The 21536-nt window shown below is 38.3% G+C and overlaps 1 protein-coding gene across 1 annotated transcript in view; it reads left to right on the top strand.

Moving 5' to 3' along the window:
- The first annotated feature begins 4001 nt into the window (after positions 1-4001).
- MORC1 (MORC family CW-type zinc finger 1) overlaps positions 4002-21536 on the top strand; it is a 167933-nt gene continuing 150398 nt past the window's right edge. The window contains exons 1-6 of the mRNA XM_056109421.1: positions 4002-4066; positions 8588-8641; positions 12933-12967; positions 16809-16877; positions 19555-19645; positions 20494-20602. Coding sequence (XP_055965396.1) covers positions 4002-4066; positions 8588-8641; positions 12933-12967; positions 16809-16877; positions 19555-19645; positions 20494-20602 — 423 coding nt within the window. The remainder of the gene's footprint in view (positions 4067-8587; positions 8642-12932; positions 12968-16808; positions 16878-19554; positions 19646-20493; positions 20603-21536) is intronic.

The raw sequence follows: 21536 nt of genomic DNA on the forward strand, positions 1-21536 counted from the left end.
TGAACGATCGGTTTGAGGCTCTTCATGTTCCTAGAGCGAACAGATGCCATTGGGCCACACTAGCACGCGACAGGGACAAATGGAGACGTTACTGGCGCCTGCTCGAGCAAATAGACGATTAACAGGAAGTTAACTGATTAAGTGATTAATATGATTTATACTCCTTAGTATATTTTATTTATGAGAATTGAATCTTGTGGCCATAATTTTCTCTGGAGTGTTTAGGAAAGCAAATTGCTGGCTCTAAGGGTGAAAGGAGGATTGGTAAAATGGCTAGCGGGTTAGGCAATTTAAAGACTTTACCATATATTCTGATATACCATATACCATATAATCTTAAGGCCATTATTCTTTAATTGTTTTGCTTTGTCTATTGGGGCACACTCATACACTGTTTTACTAATGACTATGACTTCAGGGATCACATTGGGGGATGGGAGGCTCAGGAATTATACATGGTACTAGGGATCTAACTGGGGTTTGCTGTGGGAAATGCAAGTACCTTACTCTCATACTATCTCTCTGGCAATTCTCACTGTAGCGCTGTCCTCCCGTTGTTCATAAATTTGCTTGAGCAGGCCCAGTAACGTCTCCATTGTGAGACTTGTTACTGTTTTTGGCATATCGAATACAGCACGGGGAGCTTACCAGGCTTTGCCATGCTGGCAGGATACTCTCGGTAGCTTGCCGAGCTCTATGAGAGGGGTGGAGGAATCGAACCCGGGTTAGCTGGGTGCAAGGCAAACGCCCTACCCACTGTGCTATTGCTCCATTCTCATTTTTTAAATAAAGTTCAGGACATTAAACTTACCACAGTATCCAGAATTGCTTACCACAGTGTTTCATAAATAAAATATAATCACTTCCAGTTACAAAAATAACTGAGAGGTGATATAACAAAAACTCCATTATCTAATATGGAGTAGATTGAAGAGATGAAAATATTTTAACCAGTTTGTCTTAAATGAATGCAACAAAAGAGATAATATGAAAATAAATTGTTCTCAGATTTATTTCAATATTGTTAATAGAGTTATCACATTATTGATACAATAGTGTTTTCTTTTTGAGCCATTAGAACACGTCTACTTGTCAGAGTCACTTTCTATGTAGAGTTCTGTTCTTAGGAAATAGCTATTTTTATTACCTATAGTTCATAGTTGGTGAGTATGAACACCAGCTTATGTTTATGTATTTTGTCTTGAGTACAAGCAGGTTGTAGAGAGGAATGAAATCTTTGTTCGATGAACAGTTATGGTACATACCTTTAACCACTCACACTTGAACGTGGCTTAATTTACACAAATTGCAGTGCCTTTGACAATGGACAACATGTTAAATGAGAGAGGGTGGTATAATTTTAAAGATTTGAACCATTATTCATGGTAAGCATGCAAATACTGCAAAGCTGAAATGTTTTGTTATGAAAACAAAAAGTATATTATGAGGATCGAGGGTCCAGAGTCATAGCACAGTGGAGAATGCACTTACCATCCATATGGTCAACTCATTTTCAATCCATGGTACCAAATAGAGTCCTTTGAGCACCACCAGTAGGGATCCCTAAGCACAGAGCCAGGAGTAAGCCCTGAGCATCCCCAATATGGCCCCCAAACAAAAAATATTAAAAAGCAAAACAACAAAAAATGATAAGCATTGACCACAAGATAAGAAAACAATGTTCTCAACTAAAAATTCCTTTCCTTCCACTCCTCCAGTATTCTTATAATGAAATAATACTAAAATGGATCTTGAGGGAGGTAAATAAGGCAAGAATTTCAAAAGCAAGACTTTTAAAAAAATTTTTTAATTTAATTTATTTTATTTTTTTCTAAGTGCATCACCATGAACTGCAGTTACATACTTACAAACTTTCGTGTTTGCATTTCAGTCATACAATGATTGAGTACCCATGCCTCCACCAGTGCCCATTCTCCACCACCAATGATCCCAGTATCCCTCCCACCCCCCCCCATTTCCCCCCCCCCCCCCCCCCCGCCTCTGTGGCAGGGAATTTCCTTTTATTCTCTCTTTCCTTTTGGGTGTTGTAGTTAGCAAGAGGCATTAAGTGGCCAGTGTGTTCAATCTATAGTCTACATTTGGCACGCATCTCCCAACTGAGCGGGTTCTCCAAACACCTCTTACTTGGTGTTCCCTTCTCTATTTGAGCTGCCTCAAAAGCAAGACTTAAAGTGGAATAGGATTTGCTTCTCCTGTTATAACAGAAGGGTGGCACAGAGTTGAAATGGGGAAAGGTAAAAATATTTTGGTAAATTGTGTGCAATTACTTTCGGGCCTCTCCAGCCTCATCCAGCAGATCCCCTGCATGCCTGTTATCAAGGGTAACTGGTGCCGTCTAGTACTTTGGGATTGGCCATTTAGTGTAGGAGGGCTCTGTGAGGATTATTGGAATGAATGCTTCTGTGATAATCACACCCTTCCCTCTGGTAGAAATTAGATATTATAGCCTGTTCTAATTATAGGCTAGTGGCTTCTGTGCCCTCCCATAGTAAATTGCTTGGAGATAGCAGCTGGAAATTCGGGTAGTAAAATAAATCCAGAAGAGGCCTATCAAGCTTTTCTTACTCATGAAATGGAAGTAAACTATCTTATTTATAAAATTCTATGGAAGGAAAAATTGGAAAGCAGTTCAATTTCTTAGTAAAGAGAATTCTGCTCTCAGAACACCCCATATCAGCCGCTGTTAAGACAAACATGCAATCAGGAAAATTACTTGAAATGTTTATGTTTACTTTTAGTTTTCAAATTAAAGTTAGAGCATCATGTTCCTTTGGCTTGCTTTTCATATTCTCTTTTCCTCTCTTGATTATTTTAAATGTAGTTGCTAAAAATCTTTAAGAGCAGAATGACTATCCCAAAACTGGTTTTTTTTTTCTTTTCTGAAGATTTCTATTCCTTTAAGATGCCCAGAAATCATAAATACATCTAATTCAAGTTATTTTTTGAATGATGTTTATTTCTCACTTTAGAACTGCATTGTTATATAAATTATATGCTGAGTACTGTCTTTGTGAGTCATATAGTTCTGATGAAACCAGGATTTGAAATTTCTTAGAGGTTTACTTGATCAACTACTTTTCTTCTCAATCAGGTTCTTCCCATACAACATCTTGGCAAATTCTGTTTTTATTGGGTTTGGATGATTTTGGTACTCAGTGTCTTGGGATTAACACCATTTGGGTAGCCGTTGTGTTCAATCCTCTCATATTATTTATCTTCAACCCCCTTCTCTCCATTTTTCGCCTGCATTCTTTAGTCTTTTGGAAAATACAGAACATCTACTGCTTCAGTCAGACTCCAGCATCATATAGTTGAATATCAGCTGTCAGATGAAAAAAAGGTCTCAAATAATCCGTTTCACAGCAAACTCCAAAATCTATTCGGTTGCCGTTAGTTTTCTTTCTTTCCTCACACTTATCTTAATTTCATGAACACCAGAAATACTGTGTTTCTTTGGTGCTGAGTTTTAAAAAAAAAAAAAAAAAGCAAAAATAAAACGGAACTATTTAATTCAGCCTCCCTACACCCCTGACTTACCAGTCCAAGATTCTTCGTTGTGTGTGTATATGTGTGTGTGTATGTGGGGGAGGGGATGGATAGCAGTGGGGACACAGTGACGGGCTTGGGGGTTCTTATGGGATGCCAGGGATCGAACCCGGGTTGGCCGTGTGCAAGGCAAACACCCTGCCCTGATGCATTATTGTTTCGACTCCAAGGAAATGAACTTAAATCTCCACTTGGGAGAGGAACGTGGCTGCAGAGTTCTCAGGCAGTGGCTCCTAGACTCAAGGGACACCTTGCGGGGGTGGTGGTGGGGGCGGGGCACGGCCAGCCGGCCTAGGGTGAGCTTCTCGAGCAGGCCGCCAGGGGGAGCCGGGTCTGCGCACGGGCGTGGGCGGGCGCTGGGGCGGGGGCGTCACGGGGGTGAACAGCTGCGCCGAGGGTCGTCGCCGAGGTGTTCCGGGGTCGCCTCGGAGGACATGGGCGACAAGTATGCCTCTCTGCAGCGGGCCCAGCTGCATCTGGATTTCATCCACGCCAATTCGTGAGTGTATCTCTAGTAAAGCAAGTGGGGCAGGGTCTAGAGCGTTGTCTAGAGAAATCAAACTTTCAACGGTTTGGGATCTTCGATTTATAGAAATATTTCAAATTGAGGGCCAGAGAGTACGGCGGATGAGGCGTTTGCCTTGCCCACGGGGGTAATTAATTCCTGAATGCAGAGCCAGGAGCAAGCTCTGAGCACAGCCTGGTGTGGTTTAAAATAATAATAATAATAATAATTAATAAATTGTAGGTGCCCTTTGAAAAGAGTGAGAAAATTGGTGTTGATAGGTATTCTGGACCAGACTAAACGGTTTGGTGCTCTTCAATTACACCCACTGGCAAAGTGGTAGGAAGACCCACATTTATTTAGCAAAAACGGTTTCATCGCAGCTTAGCAGGAGGCTCACTCTAGCGAATTTTCCAGTCATTTCTCAGTCCCCCCTACTAACAGAGTATTTTTTTTTCTATTGACTCCAACCTCTTGGAGCTCCCGAGTAGTTTCAGAATTGTGAATTCTCTGAAGAGCAGCACGTTTTAGTTATTACTAGGGGGCTCTTCCTTCTCGGTTGGGTCCAGATCCCATCTGTCTACTCAAAAGGTGTTTCAGATACTCCGGTGACAGAGGCAGATGTCGGAGGGTTTCTGTTCCTCTGTCATTCCCAGCATAGCCAAGTCTAGCACAGAGTATTGTGTTATTTACACTACTCTGTTGACTTTTTTGGAATCTCTTGGTAATCCGGATTTATTGGAAGAAACGATTGACATAGAAGGGGAGCTTCAGGTTGGAAATCATGGTAACAGAAGAGTGAAAAAGAAACCCAGAGAAAGCCCCCCACCCTTGCTTTAAGAGATGCGCAGTGTAATTTTTAACAACAACAACAAAAAAACAGAACAAAACAGACAATACTCAACAGATTCTTTGTTTTTTATCTCTCTGCCATGGCCAGTCATTTCAAATTGGAAAGATGGGACAAGGTAGTTCAAAGCTAACTGAGGTAGAAGATAAAAGAAATATTTTTAAAGTGAATTTAAGTAAAAATACAAGTGCATTGCTGGCAGGATCATGCGTTTTTATCTATGGAAACTTTTAGAACCTGATTTTGTAGTTCTGCTGTTAATCCCCCTTGTTCTCATCCCATTACCCATTGGTGGTCTGATAACTCAGTAATAGAAGTGACAGCAGCATGAAGCAACAACCTCAAAAGAAGATACAAATTGGCATTTTCGATTTCCTCTCCACATCACCCCTTAAACCCTCAATATTACCACTTCTTATCCTCCCACTCCTGCAGATTTTCAGAGAATTCCCTCAGTGAAAACGGGTTTAATTCATATTTCCTTTTACTTCACACCACATTTGGTCTACCATCAAGTCTTCTTAATGATAACTTTCATCGTGTCTTAAATATCCCCCATTTCTCTCCATCTCCATTTTCATTGACTTGAGTCCAAACCACTGACTTTCCCTTCTTCCACGTTGCCTCTTAATTTTTTTTTCCCTGCTAGACAATAGTGTTCCCTATGATCCATTTTCCTGAAAGGTGACAGGATGAACTTTTCAAAAAGTAAACCAGATAAAGTCCCCAATGTTTTTTTTTAAATATATCTCATGGATGTATGGCTATACTTCCTTTTGGTTTTGATTTATATAATTTTTAGTAATGATTTTTTGGGGGGGGGCTTATACCTGGTGATGCATAGAGATTACTCCTGTCTCCTGAACTCAGGAATTACTCCTGACAGTGCTCAGGAGACCATATGGGATGCTGGAAATTGAATACCGGTTGGCCGCATGCAAGGCAAATTCCCTACCCTACTTCAGCCCCCTTTAGTAATGATTGATACTCAGCAATTTATTTTATGTGTCTGTGGACCATCTCTGTTTCTTTTTTGGAGGAGTATCTGCTCAATTCCATTGCTCATTTACAAATTTTGTCAAAATTTTGGAGATGTTTGTAACTTTGGACATTAATCTTTTGTCAGATGTATATGTGCAGATGTCTTTGCCAACTGTTTGTCTCTGTACTTCTTTTGTGTGTATGTCCGTTTCTTTTACTGCATCCAGCTTTTTAATTTGATGCTATATCATTTGTTTATTCTTGATTTTGTTTTTCCTGATACAGGAGTTGTGTCTCCAAATACATCTGTCATATTGAGATCCTGGAGAGAATCATCTCTTTTTTTTTCCTCTGTTTTATGGTTTCAGGTGGACTATGCAAGTCTTTAGTCTATCTTGAGTTAGTTTTATGTATATGATGTTAGTAGTGTTCTAGTTTTTTTGATTTTTCTTTACTTTTTCTTTATTATTACTTGCTTGTGGCTTTCCAGTTTTCCCAGCACTATTTCTTAGAGATTTTCCTTTCCATTTTGTGGTCTTATTTTCTTTATCATAGAACAAATATACATAGGTATGTGGATTTGTTTCTGTGCCATTTGTTCTATCTCTTTCTTATATCACTTTTTTGTTGTTATAGAACACCTATTTTTTTTGTTGTTATTCTAGTTACACATCATTTTTTTTCATGATGATAGTTCATATTATAGTTTGAAACGAGCAATTACAATGTCTTCTTTTCTCTCAATTATTTGGGTTTCTTGTAATTCCATGCAAATTTTACAATTGTTCGTTTCAGCTTTTGCTTTTTTTTTTCCTTTAGAAATTGCACTGAATGTGTATATTACTTTTGGTAGCGTTACATACATTTGATTTTATTTGTTTGGAGGGAAGAGTGTGCACATCTGGCTGTGCTTGGGGTTTACTCCTGACTCTGTGTTCAAGGATCACTCCTGGTAGTGTTCAGATGATCCTATATGGTGCTGGGAATCTGGGGTTGGCCACATGCAAGACAAACAACATATTACCTCCTATACTATCTCTACTGCCCCCTACTTTAGATTTTAGTTTACTAGGTAATTTTTATTTAAGCCTACTTTTTTATAGATAGAATTTAGTATTTAGTACTGATTTTACGATAAAAATTTGAAAGCTAACTTAAGTAGATTACTCATCATTAAGTATTTGAAGTTTAAAATTCCAAAGAAACTTTTAAATTTTCAATGTAATGCAATAATTGTATAATATATTATTTAATTTTATAACAAAACTGTAACATAATGTAATAAGATAAATGTATTTTAAAAGATAAAATTTAAGTTAACATGTTGTTCTATGGCCTAAGGTATCTAAAGTCTGTGAGACATTATAGATAATCTTTTTTTATGTATAAATGAGCATTTTTTTGATAAATGGGTCTCTTGCTTCTGTTACCTGTTTACTAAATCTAAAAAGAAAATCGCATACTGAATCTTCCCTTAATGCTGTGATAATATTGCTTACTAAAATATTCACATCAGGAAATGAAAAGCAAGCACGGCACCCTGAAGGCAGCCTAATGTCATCAACATTTAGTGTTATAAAGAGAGATGTATTCAAGTTTACTCTGTTACCCAGCACCAGGCATAGGACAAAGTGACTGTAGGTAATCCAGGAAGTTATTGAAGTAGTAGATTTTCACTCCACAGAACAATATAGATTAGAGATACAAATTGGGAACCCTTGCCAGTTCCTCTAGTTAGATTTTATGGCATTCTGTGGGAGCCAGAATTTATTTTATAGGCATACTGAGGATAGAATCCAAGGTCTCATGCATACAAAACATGTGCCCTACATTGAGTTACACCCCAGGCTTCCAGGACCAGAATTTTCATAAAAACATTTCAGAACCAGAGTCGAATGATGGTACAGTGGGTAGGGCATTTGCCTTGTATGTGGCCTGTTCAGGTTTGGTCTCTCATCTCATATGGTCCCCAGGCACTGCCAGGAGTGATCTCTGAATCCAGAGCCAGGAGTAAGCACTGTACAATGTCAGGTAGCACTGAAGCACTATAGCATTGTCTTCCCACTGTTCATCAGTTTGATCGAGCGGGCACCAATAACGTCTCCATTGTGAGCCTTGTTACTGTTTTTGACATATTAAATATGTCACGGGTAGCTTACCAGGCTCTGCCATGTGGGTAGGATACTCTTGGTAGCTTGCCTGGTTCTCCGAGAGGGATGGAGGAATCGAACCCGGGTCAGCTGCGTGCAATGCAAATGCCCTAATTGCTGTGCTCTTGCTCCATCCCACACTGTCAGGTATGGCCCAAAAACCCCAAAAGAATTATTCTTCCAGGAACAATTTGAACTTAAATATTAATGAAAAATTTGCCATAAGCATTTGAATAAATGCTTATAAAGCAATTTTAAAGAATTTAAATTATCTCTAAGTGACGAAAGGCCCTCAAAATCTGTCTTATTAGTAGCAGGATGTTTTGGCACTGTTGTTCTTAGTCTTGGTTTTGTAATGGAATGCTTCTACTTCAGTACTTCAGATTCTTGACTATGCTGAAATAACTGTTTCTAGAATAACCATTTAATTGATTATATGTCTAGAACAGGATAAAGTTTGTCTGCAAATGTCTTACCTTTTACACTGTTTACAGAGTTCATTTAGCTTTCGGTTTTTTCTCTTTTTTTTCTTAGCACTACTCACAGTTTTCTTTTTGGAGCACTGGCTGAATTGCTGGACAATGCAAGGTAAGGCTTATCTATGAGAAAAACTTATGGCAAGAACGTCACAAGTAGAAATAAGAACTAAGTACATTTAATATTAAAAAGTTGATGTACATTTACCCCCTTATCTAGAATGTTCTGACTTGATTTTCTATAAAATCAAGGAAAAAAGAACAGTTAGAAAAAGAAATTATTTGTCGTCATTTATTTTGTATTTATGACCAAACTTGGAGTGCAAGTAAATTAGACCTCTGCTTTGTTTTAATAACCATGTGCATGAATTGCAGGCTTTCACGTGGATATTTAGTCATTACTCCATCTTTACAACACATTGATGTCTGGCTCTAGAATGGCCCTGGTCCATTATGTTGTCTCTGTCAAAGATATTTATGTTTAAGGAAAAAAATTTTTTTTCAATTTTATACTTTTAATTTTCATAAAGTAGTTCACAATAGTTCATTACAGATAATATTTAAACACCCACTCCACCAGCAAGCATCTTTCCACTACAATAAGAGGGTAGTATATTAAGCCCGATATAAGAGAATATAAGCAAGTATGTTAAAACCAAACAAATGTGTGCTACTTTAGTTATATCAGTGGGCTAGAGTATAAGATGTCGCACACTCTAGGAAATACTGCATCCCTCTCTTCTGGGAGCTTTATTTTATCTTGATGTAGGTCGTTGATGAGATTACATGGCATTGGGGGCAGTTTGTGGGTGTGACTGTCAAGCTACTGGAAAACTGAGGATCTGGGTGGAGGAGGCCCAGTCCCTATCTGAGCAGGCTTTGAGATTTCAGCCACGGGTCTCACGTACCTGGGTTCCTCTGCTGGTTCTTTCATGCGTGAGGCTCCGAGTGTGTGGAGAGTGGCCTTGAGCATGACTGTGGCTGGGTTCTGGAAGTTTTCAGCTGCCGGGGCTCTGCTTGGGGTGGGGAGGGAGACTCAACCCAGCCCCCTCCAAGGGGCTCCAGTGAAGACAGCTTGGCATGGGGACAGGAGGTTCTGCCAGTTTAATACACCCACCGGTGGTGTATTCAATATGCCAAACACAGTAACAACAAGTCTCACGATGGAGACGGTACTGGGCCCACTCTAGCAAATTGATGAACAACTGGAGGACAGTGACAGTGATATTCCTATTACAGAAAATTTTACCTGCCTTTTGTGCAGAAAGCAAAGTCAGAAGTAGTTTGTGGTTATTAGGTCAGGAATATTAGTGGGAAAGCCCGGATTCCCTTTAATGGTCTATAGCTATTTTTCAGTTTTTTACTTTGTCCCATTTTGTAATGGGATGACGATATACAATCAGTTAATTAACCATTACGAACTTCTTGTATAGTAGTGATGTTCAACCATACATAAAAAGTCACTTGCTCCTTCTGTTATGTTACTTCTTTACTGAAGAATGGAAAGAATCACGCCATCAAGAAATGGAGGGAAGAGAAGTAAAAGAATCAAGTTGATTGGTCAGAGGAACCACAAAGTCAGCTAAGAAGGAACGAACAGGATTAGGGTCAAGGAAATGATTCCTGGCTCCTCTGAACATCTATTTTCAGCAACCTGACATTTGTAACTCTGAAAGAAAACATTTTATTTATTTATTTTATTAGTGAATTATTAATGAGGTACAGTTATAGGTTTACGAACTTTCGTGCTTGTGTTTCAGTCATAGAATGATTGAGTACCCATCCCTCCACCAGTGCCCATTTTCCACCATCAATGGTCCCAGCATCCCTCCCCCCCCCCCCCACGCTGTCCCCTCCACCCTGCCCCACCTCTGTGGCAGGGTATTCCCTTTAGCTCTCTATTTTTGGGTGTTGTGGTTTCTATTGCAAAAGTTATTAAGTGGCCATCATGTTTGGTCTATAGTCTACCTTCAGCCCGCATCTCCCATCCCGAGCGGGTCCTCCTAGCACCCTTTACTTGGTTGTCCCTTCTCTATCTGATCTGCCTTTTCTCCCAGCATGTGAGGCAGGCTTCTAAGCTGTGGAGTGATCCTTCTGGTACTTATCTCTACTATTCTTGGGTGTTAGTTTCCCATTCTGTTACTTTATATTCCATAAATGAGTGCAATCTTTCTATATCTGTCCCTCTTTTTCTGATTCATTTCACTTAACATTTGTCTATTTTGCCTGCTATCTTTTCTTCTCCAAAATTAGAGCTCTTTGGTAATAAAATAGCTATTTAGAAAGAAATTACTTTGTCTAAAGTACAAAGCTCGTTATAAAATGCCAAAAATTGCTGTAAAGGTGTATAGTTGTGATGTTTCTTATCCCAGTGAATTATGTTATGAAGAAACTCTCTGAAAACTATTTCAGTACAGTGACATTTATTGCTGCTGTGCATGTGATACTTTGTACGATGTATGATTGTATGACAGAAATAGTGATACCTCAGTGTCCTGGGATTGTTTTAAACATGGAGAAAAGGCGCATTAATATTTTATTCAGTGCTTTGTTGACACATAGAAAATGCTCAAAAAATGGCAGTGGTAACCAGAATCTCAGCTTCGATGCAGCAATGGGGTAGAGAGGAACAAGCAAACGAACTTTGAAATGATGCTAGGAGAGCAACTACAGTGTACTTTGTTAGACTTATGTGGGAGTAGGGGAGACCCAGATTTATGTAGCAGAGACTCACTAGATTTTTAAAATTTTTTTATATTTTATTCTGAACTTCCTTGAAGACTCTCACCTTTCCTCAGCATTCTTTCCATACCAGCTGAGATCTCATCGTTTTCCTCCTTTCCACATTCTTGATATTGAAGCTAAGATATGACTCTTGCTTTTCTTTAGAACGTTTTCTTAACATAATTTTTAGTGAAATCTTTTAAAATGCATTAAATGAATTTATGCAAATCATATCTGTGAATTAGAGAGAACTGAGAAAAAATTAAAACTCACCAATAATCTCATTACATAGGAGTGGAAATCAGAATACTGTGTAAAGGTCAAGATGATAAATAATTTTATCTTTGAGGGCCATGTTTTCTCTGTTGAAACATTCAGTTTTGTTATTGTAGAATGAAGGCAACACAGACATTATGAATGGACATAATTGTATTTCAATGAAAGTTAATTCACAAACCTTCTGGTAGGGGCCAAGGATATGAAACGTGGGTAAGGAATACATGTTTTGCATAAACAGAAATTCAGTTCATCCTCAGCCTTCTATGGCTCCCCAGCACTACCAGGCGTGGTTCTGGACACCCCTGGATCTTTTCAGGGTGACCTGATGATCTCAGCACCCCAAGGCCTGAACAGCTCTCATCCTTGGGTTCTCACATTGAATCCTTTAGCCCAGTTCACCAAGTACTGCCAGGAGTAGCCCCTGGACCCTCTGAGCATGGCTAGAGAGGCCCCCAAATAAATAAGGTAAAAAGGTAAAGGCCCTCCCGTTGATCGTCGATTTGCTCGAGTGGGCCCAGTAACGTCTCCATTGGAGACTTTGTTGTTACTGTGTCTGGCATATCAAATACTCTCGGTAGCTTGCCGGGCTCTCCGAGAGGGGCCGAGGAATCGAACTCGGGTCGGCCATGTTGGCCGCTTGTAAGGCGAACGCCCTACCCACTGTGCTATCAAATAAATAAACAATAACAAATAATTTGTAAGTGTGTGTCCTAGGAAAAAACAGTTACTGTTTTGATTTCTTTCCTTAATGATATGTACATGAGTATCACAAATATTCTTTAAAATGTGATAATATAGTACATATATATTATCTAGAAATTAGGGATTTCTAGTCAGGTTTGGTTGTTTTATAAAATAAATCATGAAAATCTTTTTATGATGTTTGGACTATTCTCCAGCTAATAAAAAAATCAGAAATATTTTGATGAGCTTTTTGTGTGACTACACTAGGTCACATCGATTCTTTTTAATTTATGAGTTTCAGTCTTAGTTTTTTTTTCTTTTTTTTTTGCTTTTTGGGTCACACCTGGCTATGCACAGGGGTCACTCCTGGTTCATGCACTCAGGAATTACTCCTGGTGGTCCTCAGGGGACCATATGGGATGCTGGGAATCGAACCTGGGTCGGCCGTGTGCTAGGCAAATGCACTACTGGCTGTGCTATTGCTCCGGCCCAGAGTTTCAGTCTTTGTAACACTCTCAAATGATGAGAGATCATTGGTCTTGGTATATAAATGCAGAGGGAAACATCCTAGTAATTGTTTCTGAAGTAATTTAAATGAATTACTGTATTGTTTGCTACCTGGCAATATGTTATACCTCACATAAGCAATTCCGATTAGTGTAATTTCTTCAAACATAATTTCTTACTGAAGCAGTGATATGTTTTATTGTTTTCAGAGATGCAGGCGCTACAAGACTTGATGTGTTCTCAGGTGAGCAAGTTTGCTTTCTTATTCTTTCAGTTCTAATGGAAAAGCCTGTCATTATTTTGCTTTTATTTTATTTCATAAAATCAAACCACTTTCTGCAGATTTTTAATGTAATCTAAGTGCTTTGTGAGTACAGTGACCCTGTGGGGAGCCAGGTTGAGCAAAGAACACTCCGAGGGTGAAATGGCTCACTTGTTGGAGGTCCCATTTGCAAAATTAGATCCTACAGGGTTTCGTGAAAGCATCAGAGTGTTTGGAGTAGTCAATTTGTCTACGATGAGAAAACAGTTTTACTTTTAAAAACATATTAACTTAATGGTTTTTCATAATGAAGTATACATCATTCCAACTTTCCACAGTTTTAAAATACATAAGTGGATGTGCAGTATGAATGGTTGAGAGTCATAAATTCAGACCAAGTATATATTCCTTATTGACTGTTTTCTTTATTCTTTCATTTTTATGCACCAAGTATTTATTGCACATGCCAGCTCATTTTTATTAAAATCTGATGCAAATGAAGTTGAGTTTTGTGATCTACTTCTGTAGTTAATGCAAATTAGAAAAACTTTTTTTTTTCTTTTTGTGTCACACCTGGTGATGCTCAGGGGTTACTCCTGACTCTGCCCTCAGGAATCACTCCGGGCGGTGCTCAGGGTCCTTATGGAATTCTGGGAATTGAACCTGCGTCAGCCATGTGCAAGGCAAATACCCTAACTGCTGTACTATCTTTCTAACCCCAAGAAAAACATTTATGATTCGAAAATTGATCCCTATTCCTGATTCTGTCAGCTCCCCTGTAAATATTGACTATTACTCTAGATGACAGGATATGGCCCAAGAAGTCAATCCCTATCTGTATTTAAAAATAAATTTAAGTCACTGAAATTTCCAAGTCATTTAATACCCTGTGCTAGGTGGATAATTATAGTTAATGAGGAAGAGACATGATAATTTGGAGGATCATGAGGTCAAATAACCCATAGGCCACTCTTACTTCCGTTTCTTCTACTCACCTGGATCTTAAAAGTTTGAATAATACAACAACGGAGTTAGTATTTATTACTGAAAATTTACTTAGGTAGAGAATCAGGTCAGTGTGAAGCAACAAATGATTTTGTTCAAATCCCAGAAGCAAGCATTTGCCCATCTCAGCAAAATTGCTTACCCCTCAGAACTAGTTTCCCAGGGAGCAGATTATCCTTCTCTGCAGACAGACTGCTCCTAAGAGATTGTGCAACAGCTGAATTGAGCCTCCCCAAATGACCAAACAAATGAATGAATCTGTTGGTACAGGAAAAAAGTATAGGGACTTAGAAAGGCTCTTTAACTGATAATGATTCCATATAAAAGAAAAGAAAATGGTGGAGAAGTGGACTCCCCTTGCATATCCCTTAGAGAAAAAAAAAAAAGAACAAGCAAGTATCTCTTGCTTGGAGGAAATTAAAAGTATGGGAAAACACAGAGAAAAGGAATTTCTCTTTAAAGAACAAGAATACGAAATATGCAGGGAATTTTTGTCGGGTAACAACTAGAATAAGAGGGTACAATGATAAAAATGTTTAAACAATATAGATGAACACTTTAAATACTGTATTGATTTTTATGTATAGAGAAGGCACTGGGAGGATTTTGAGCAATACCATTAAAATTAAAAATATGATATTTTTTTAAAAAAGAAAGGCATTTTATGAAGAACAATAGAATAGTCCAGGGACTGTGTGCAGAGATGTGAGAAAAGAGTAACAGGAGTGGGCTGGGGTGATAGCACAGCGGGTAGGGCGTTTGCTTTGTATGCAGCTGACCCGGGTTCAATTCCCAGCATCCCATATGGTCCCCGGAGCACCGCCAGGAGTCATTCCTGAGTGCAGAGCCAGGAGCAACCCCTGTGCATCGCTGGGTGTGACCCAAAAAGAAAAACAAAAAGTAACAGGAGAGTTGACTCTGTGGAAATGACAAAAAACAAGCCTTCATGAGAATTTGAAAGGGTGAAATGTTTTCAGAAATGGAGAAGGGAGACTAGATTCCAGCTACATCCCATTGAGTGCATATTCACAAATTGAGAATTATCTGGTATCATGGTGTACTAATAAATAAATGTGACCAGAATTCATGTTTCGTTCTTTGGGGCTTGTGTCAGGAGGACAACACCCAGGCATGCTAGAGCGTTCATTTTGCCCAAGGGATTGCCCTAGCACTTGACATTTTTCACACAAAAATGAGTCTGCATTTTGAATTGAGGGAAGTCAATTCAATTGAAGTCCTTTAGATTTCATGTGTTTTGTGAAAAAAAAAAATTAGGGAAGGCTGAGCAGAGCAAATTCCTCAGGTGGTCAGAGATGTTGCGTGTCGACATAGAAGTTGAGGCAAGCAAACCAGAAAGCCAGGTAGAGAGATAGAATTGGGACCGTTAGGTGATAAGGAAGTGCCAAAGGATTTATAGATATTGGGTGAATTAGAAGAGGGGGATTAGAAGCATATGACCATTGACCATCAATAAAAATTATGAACTTCATATGTTTAGGTATTTGTAAAGACATGTATGCTTTATTTGAACAAAATTTAAGTGTTAAAAATGTGTACTATAGTAGACCAGTAAACATAGGAGTTCACTTAAGAGATGTACTAAAAATGAATCATTAGGGACAGAATTAGGAAATTAATGGTTGCTTGGGGAAGAAGTAAGACTGATGGGAGAGCATAGAGGGAGCAGAGGGACACAAGGAAAGCATCGAGGATGAAGGATATGCTTTCTTCTTCGACACGTTCACTACCTTGATTTTAGTGATAGTTTTATACATATGAACATAAGATAAACTTACTAGGTTCTATACTTGTAACATTGGAGACCGAGAGAGAGAAAGTGAGGGAGGGAAAAAGAGAGAGAGAGAATGAGAGAAAGATGCTAGAACTCACAAACCCCATTATTAAAATTACTTTCAGAGAGTCAGACTACAAATTGTAAATTAAAATTAATTTTAATTACCCATTTATATTTTTAAACAAGAGACCATATCAATAATTATATTTGATCATTTATGACTATCAAATTGGTTCCAAATAAATTTAGCTGTTTTCAAAAGCCAAACATATATGCAAGATACACATATTTGCCACTAAGAAGCTCACACAAATTGTTCTTGTGGAGAATAACTGCTTAGAAAGGAGCCTTAGGATTTCATCAGAATGGTCTCTCTGCTGATTCCAGAAACTCTGGTGGTAGGGCATAAACATTGATCAGCTTGATAGGGGGATGTTGGGATCACATCCTCATCTTTGGTTTCTGTCCTAAAGAAAATACCTGAAGTTTCAAGGGTCAGTCCACTTCCAGAGCAGGGCTTGTCATATAGAATATGTATATTTTAATGTATTCTTATTTTATGCTTGTCTAAAGCCTTTTGTGTTGCATAGCACAGCGGGTAGGGCGTTTGCCTTGCACGTGGCCGACCCAACCAACCTGGGTTTGATTCCTGTGCCCCTCTCAGAGAGCCCGGCAAGCTACCGAGAGTGTCTCACCCGCACGGCAAAGCCTGGCAAGCTCCCCGTGACGTATTCAATATGCCATACACAATAACAACAAGTCTCACAATGGAGACGTTACTGGGCCTGCTCAAGCAAATCGATGAACAACAGAAGGACAGTGCAGACAGTGCTTATTTTCCCCGTACATTTACTTTTTTTTTTTTCTATGAAACTCTAGCCAATACTCCTTTCTGTGCTTGATTACTGTGCCATAACTGTCACTTTCTGGCTGAGTTTGAGGAGGACAAATAACTCTATGAGCAACGTGCCTTTCTGATGAACAAATTAAGCCCAATATTTATTAGTAATAACTGTTTTACAGTGGATAATGAAAAACTGCAGGGTGGATTCATGCTGTGCTTCCTGGATGATGGATGCGGTATGAGCCCTGGTAAGTTAATTATCTGGGTAACTAACTGGCTGTTAGAGAAAATAGTCTGAAAATCCATAAAATAAACATAAATAAATTGAGTTCTCTATGCCAAAACAGGGATGGCACTATTAAGGAGAATAAACCCCAGATTTAACATATTGCTCTACTTTTCATACTGAAATAAGTCTGACGAGGGAATTCATTGTAACTGTCTATACCAAGCTAAGAACTCAATTTAAAGAAATATTGCCATAAAAGTGAAAGGCAGAGGTACTTATTACTTGCAAGATAAAAACGGATCTGGGAAGAAATAGTTACTGTCTGAACTCAAGTTTATTTTTAGATTGCCCTTTAGGTATTGTTTGCAAGAACCCCGAAAGAATTTCCAATGCCTGTAGGCTATTTTTAATTTTCTGCTTAGCCTTGAGGCAGAGGTCACCCATTTTCATTTCTAACAATTTCTGGGCTGACTTCTTTTTTCCTCTGTGGGACTAAAGGTCTAGAGGCTTCACTTGGATGTTCCCTTCATATCCAATGTATCAACAATGTGTTACATGACTCCGCTTTGTATTTTCAGGGTGGCAAAAGCCACCATGTGCTAGGTACCCAATACCCGTTTGCTGCAGATTTGAAATGCTATTCACTTTGAAAAGAACTTTGAAGTTATTTGAGTAGTTTGTCCCAGCATTTTATTACACTGTCTGTCCCACAAACCAGGGGTTCTGATCACTGGGTCTTAAAAAATGGTAATATGGAAGTCAATTCCATGCCAGAGAAAAGATCAGCAGAGCTGATAGAAACTAAAATATGAAAAGTGAGCAATTATCTTCTTTCAAGTTTCAGAAGCCCCTCCTCTTGGGTCCGGATAATAAAGACTGTTTATTGGCAAAAATGATAAGTTGTTCAGATATACCACTCTCTATTTGGTCTGGAATTGTTGATATTTCTGGGTCATTTTGATGATATTTATTGTTGCGTCCTTAGTGTTTAAATCAGACAATGATCTGTGAGAAAAACACATTGAAAAAACAGCTCTATTTTTACATCTAGATTGTTAAATTCATTCTCTCTAATTCTTTAAATAAAAGATTATGTGTTATACTCTAAGGCAATTTCTTTAAAGAAGTAACTCTTTTAGTGGTATAGCTAAATATCCAAATTACAGAGCCAGCAGCAATGAAACAAGACATCCAGACTTCAACACACTTTAAAAAAGTACCTGTTTAAGTGACAGGGTGTGTGTGTGTGTGTGTGTGTGTGTGGTAGGTGTGTTTGTGTTTGTGTGTGGGGGGGCATGAGTGAGAGAAACCTGGGAACCCTCGTAAAGGAATGAAAATATTAGTAGTAAGACTGGTGCTGGAACACAGGATGTCTAAAACCTGGCTACGAATAACTGTCAATCATGGAGATTCAATGAAATTTTTAAAAATTGATTTCTTTGAGTCTTTGAATAAAATGACATATACTCAGATCTTCAGAAGAAACTTGAAATCTTTGCAAAATAATAATATTCGAGAAAAACCTAGAGTGAGAGAGATGGCTCAAAGGACTAATGTTTATGCATTAAGTGCCTGAGAACTGGTTCCAGTTCCAGTACCTTATAAGCTGTATCTCTCAGACCCTCAGGGAGCAAGCCCAAAGTACTAAGCAAAGAGTAGTCAATGAGCACTGATGGACGTGCCCTCACTAAATGAAGCAAAAAATCAAGCCATACTAGGTTGAGATCAGTTATTTAATTTCGTGGGAGAGGTATACTGGTACTTTAGTGGTGGTTGTGTTGTGGTAACATAAAATTTGAAGAGGCGTGAAAGTCTCCGCACGAAACACAACATTCAGTTGTATAAATGAATGCTATTTGAGCTGGAAAAAAATTACAGAAAATCAATTGGAAATTAATAGTTATAATGAGTTTATCTCATGTCTGGAATAGAATTTTGTTTTTGTTTCTGAAGTGCTTTCAGGAACTGAGGACTGGGGACCAAATAAAACACATGATGTTCCCATTGATTTATTTTGGAGGCCACACCGAGCTGTACTCAGGGCTTATTCCTGGCTTTGCACTTAAGGATCACTCCTGGCAGATTTCTGGGAATCATATGGGGTGCCCTGGATCAAACTAAGGTTGAGCCGCATGCACGGCAAATTCCCTACCCACAGTACTCTTTCTGGCCATATACTTCCAATTCCAAAGCAAGCCAAACAAATTTTCTCATCAAGGGCCATGTGTTTCATTAAGGGTTTTTCAAACTCAATGTTCTAATTCATTTCACTTATCTCTATCAACACCTCTAATATAGTTTTCTCTTAGAAATGAGAAAATTAAGTCTCAAGAGGTTTTTTTTTTTGGTTTGTGTATTTTGTGTGTGTGTGCATGTGTGTGTGTGTGGGGGGGGGGGACATCAGTAGTGCCTGAGACATACTCCTGGTTATAAGCTGGTTATAAGCTCCGTGGTAATAAGCACCTTAACTTCTCCACTCTCTCTCTGGTCCCAGAATCAAGGGTTTTAAACTCCGCTTACTCAAGGTCACCTGTTTAAGTTAGTTTGACCTCCTTTATATTATATTATTAAGAACCTGGTCACATATTATGGAGTTCAATTAGAATTCTTGTCTTAGGCCTGACCAAGAGGTATGAAATTTTCACCGTGTCACGGACTTGTAATTCGTAACCTGTAAGTGCATATTTCATTTGTAGAGGAAGCTACAGATATAATTTATTTTGGAACGTCTAAGAAACGGCTGTCAACCCTGAAGTTTATTGGGCAGTATGGCAATGGACTTAAAAGGTGAGAAAAAAATTTTACTTCAAATTATGTATTATTAATATTGGAATTCCATTTAAAGATAATGCTATACGAGGAATACATGTTTGGAAGCTGAAAAAATATAACTTTGGGAATACTGCCTTGATTTAAAATTTTCATACCCATACCTGACTTTAGTCACTACAGAAATTTTTAGTTCGTTCTCAAATGTGGGATGAATTGTCTCTCAGAAATTGCTGAGGCAGCATCCCTGACTTTAGAGAGCTTCATTACATCCTTCTGTTCGGATGCTTCTCAAAAGAAATATTAGGGTAAATTTCATATATCTCTGCAGTTTGTTTTATTCCTCTGCCTCGATGAAATGTAAAGATACCAGACTACTGTCACCTGAGTGACACCTGTCTGGAACAGATGAGTTTCTTTTTTGAGCTCTGCACAGCACTCTATCTCCAGCTGCCTATCTCAGGAAAGAATGCAGGTCCAGACTAAATCAAATCCATTTGGTCAACTTTTTTTCTGTTTTTTTTTTTTTTTTGGCCATACCTGGTGAATCTTAGGACTTAATCTTGGCTCTGTGTTCAAGATAATTCCTAGTGTGTTGGAGGGACTATATGGGGTACAGGGATTGGCTTCGGGTTGGCCATGTGCAAGGCAAGTACCCTACCTACTGTACAATCACTCCAGCCCCCATCTGCTCAACTTTAAAGAAAATAAAAATTTTTATTTTCTCTTGATGGTGATTCTCACTCTTGATGGCGAGTCACCAAAAGAGTTTTTTTTGAAAAAAATCAACCCATTATAGCACATAATTCATACCCCCCATTGTGTGTTTGACATGAAAATATTTATGTTTCTGACTTTTAATTTAGTGGATCCATGAGGATTGGAAAAGACTTTATTCTTTTTACAAAGAAGAAAGAAACGATGACCTGTGTGTTTTTTTCTCAGACATTCTGTGAAAAAGAAGGTCTTAATGAGGTAAGAGGTGAAGTCTCTATTGGGTTCCAATAGCAAAGTTTACATTTATATCTTAGAAGGTGAAGTATTTTATTGTTTTTTCCTTAGTATGATTTACAAAATGTTGGAATATGTTGTTGATGACCAAGGGATGATGGTTGGTCATTACAAATATCATAATTCTGGACAGCAGATGTATGTGGAGGAAACCCAGCTCTGACCACCCCGAGGAAGGTAGAAAAGAAACAGAACATCTGATATTAAAGTGTACTCAGTCTTGTCACAAAATAGACAAATAACAACAAATTGGATAAATAACAAAATAAGAATATTCAAAAATAATGCTTTTCTTGTATAAAACTCAACTGCAGATAACTATGTGAATCATTTTAGTTTAATAAAATTAAATTAAAAATGTTTTTCAATGAATATATGTTCCTCCTATTGCAAGATTATAAAATCTACTTTGTAGATTAGAGCATCTTCAGTGGTCAATAAGGAATAAAGTTTCTATGGAGAATACAACTTAGTCTAAAAGGTTGGTATATGGAAAGAAAATGTAAGCGACAAGTCTCATACTTGCAGATGTGTTTAAGGGTTTCATGAGTTTGTTTAGTAGGACTGAGCATGCCCACTCGCTACAGTATTATGGGGATGGATAACAGAAATAGTCTGTAGGTAGTAGGGAGTAACTGAGTGGGACCCTCACACATGGAAAAGCTAATCTTCAGTCATGTGTATTCCATTTTATGAAGGGGCCTGGGAAACTGGGGTAAAGCTGAGATTTAGCTTTTTGAAGTGGTCTAGTTCCTTTTATTTACCTTTATCTTATACCAGAAGTCCCCTCCATTTTATTACTTCCACAGAGGAAATATCTTTCAACAAACAAAATTATCTGATTCTTTTTATCTTTCCTTGCACATCTCTATATAACATGCTTATATTGCTACTTTGA

This window comes from Sorex fumeus, unplaced genomic scaffold (assembly GCF_029834395.1).
Source record: "Sorex fumeus unplaced genomic scaffold, SorFum_2.1 ptg000265l, whole genome shotgun sequence".
Taxonomy (NCBI): Eukaryota; Metazoa; Chordata; class Mammalia; order Eulipotyphla; family Soricidae; genus Sorex; species Sorex fumeus.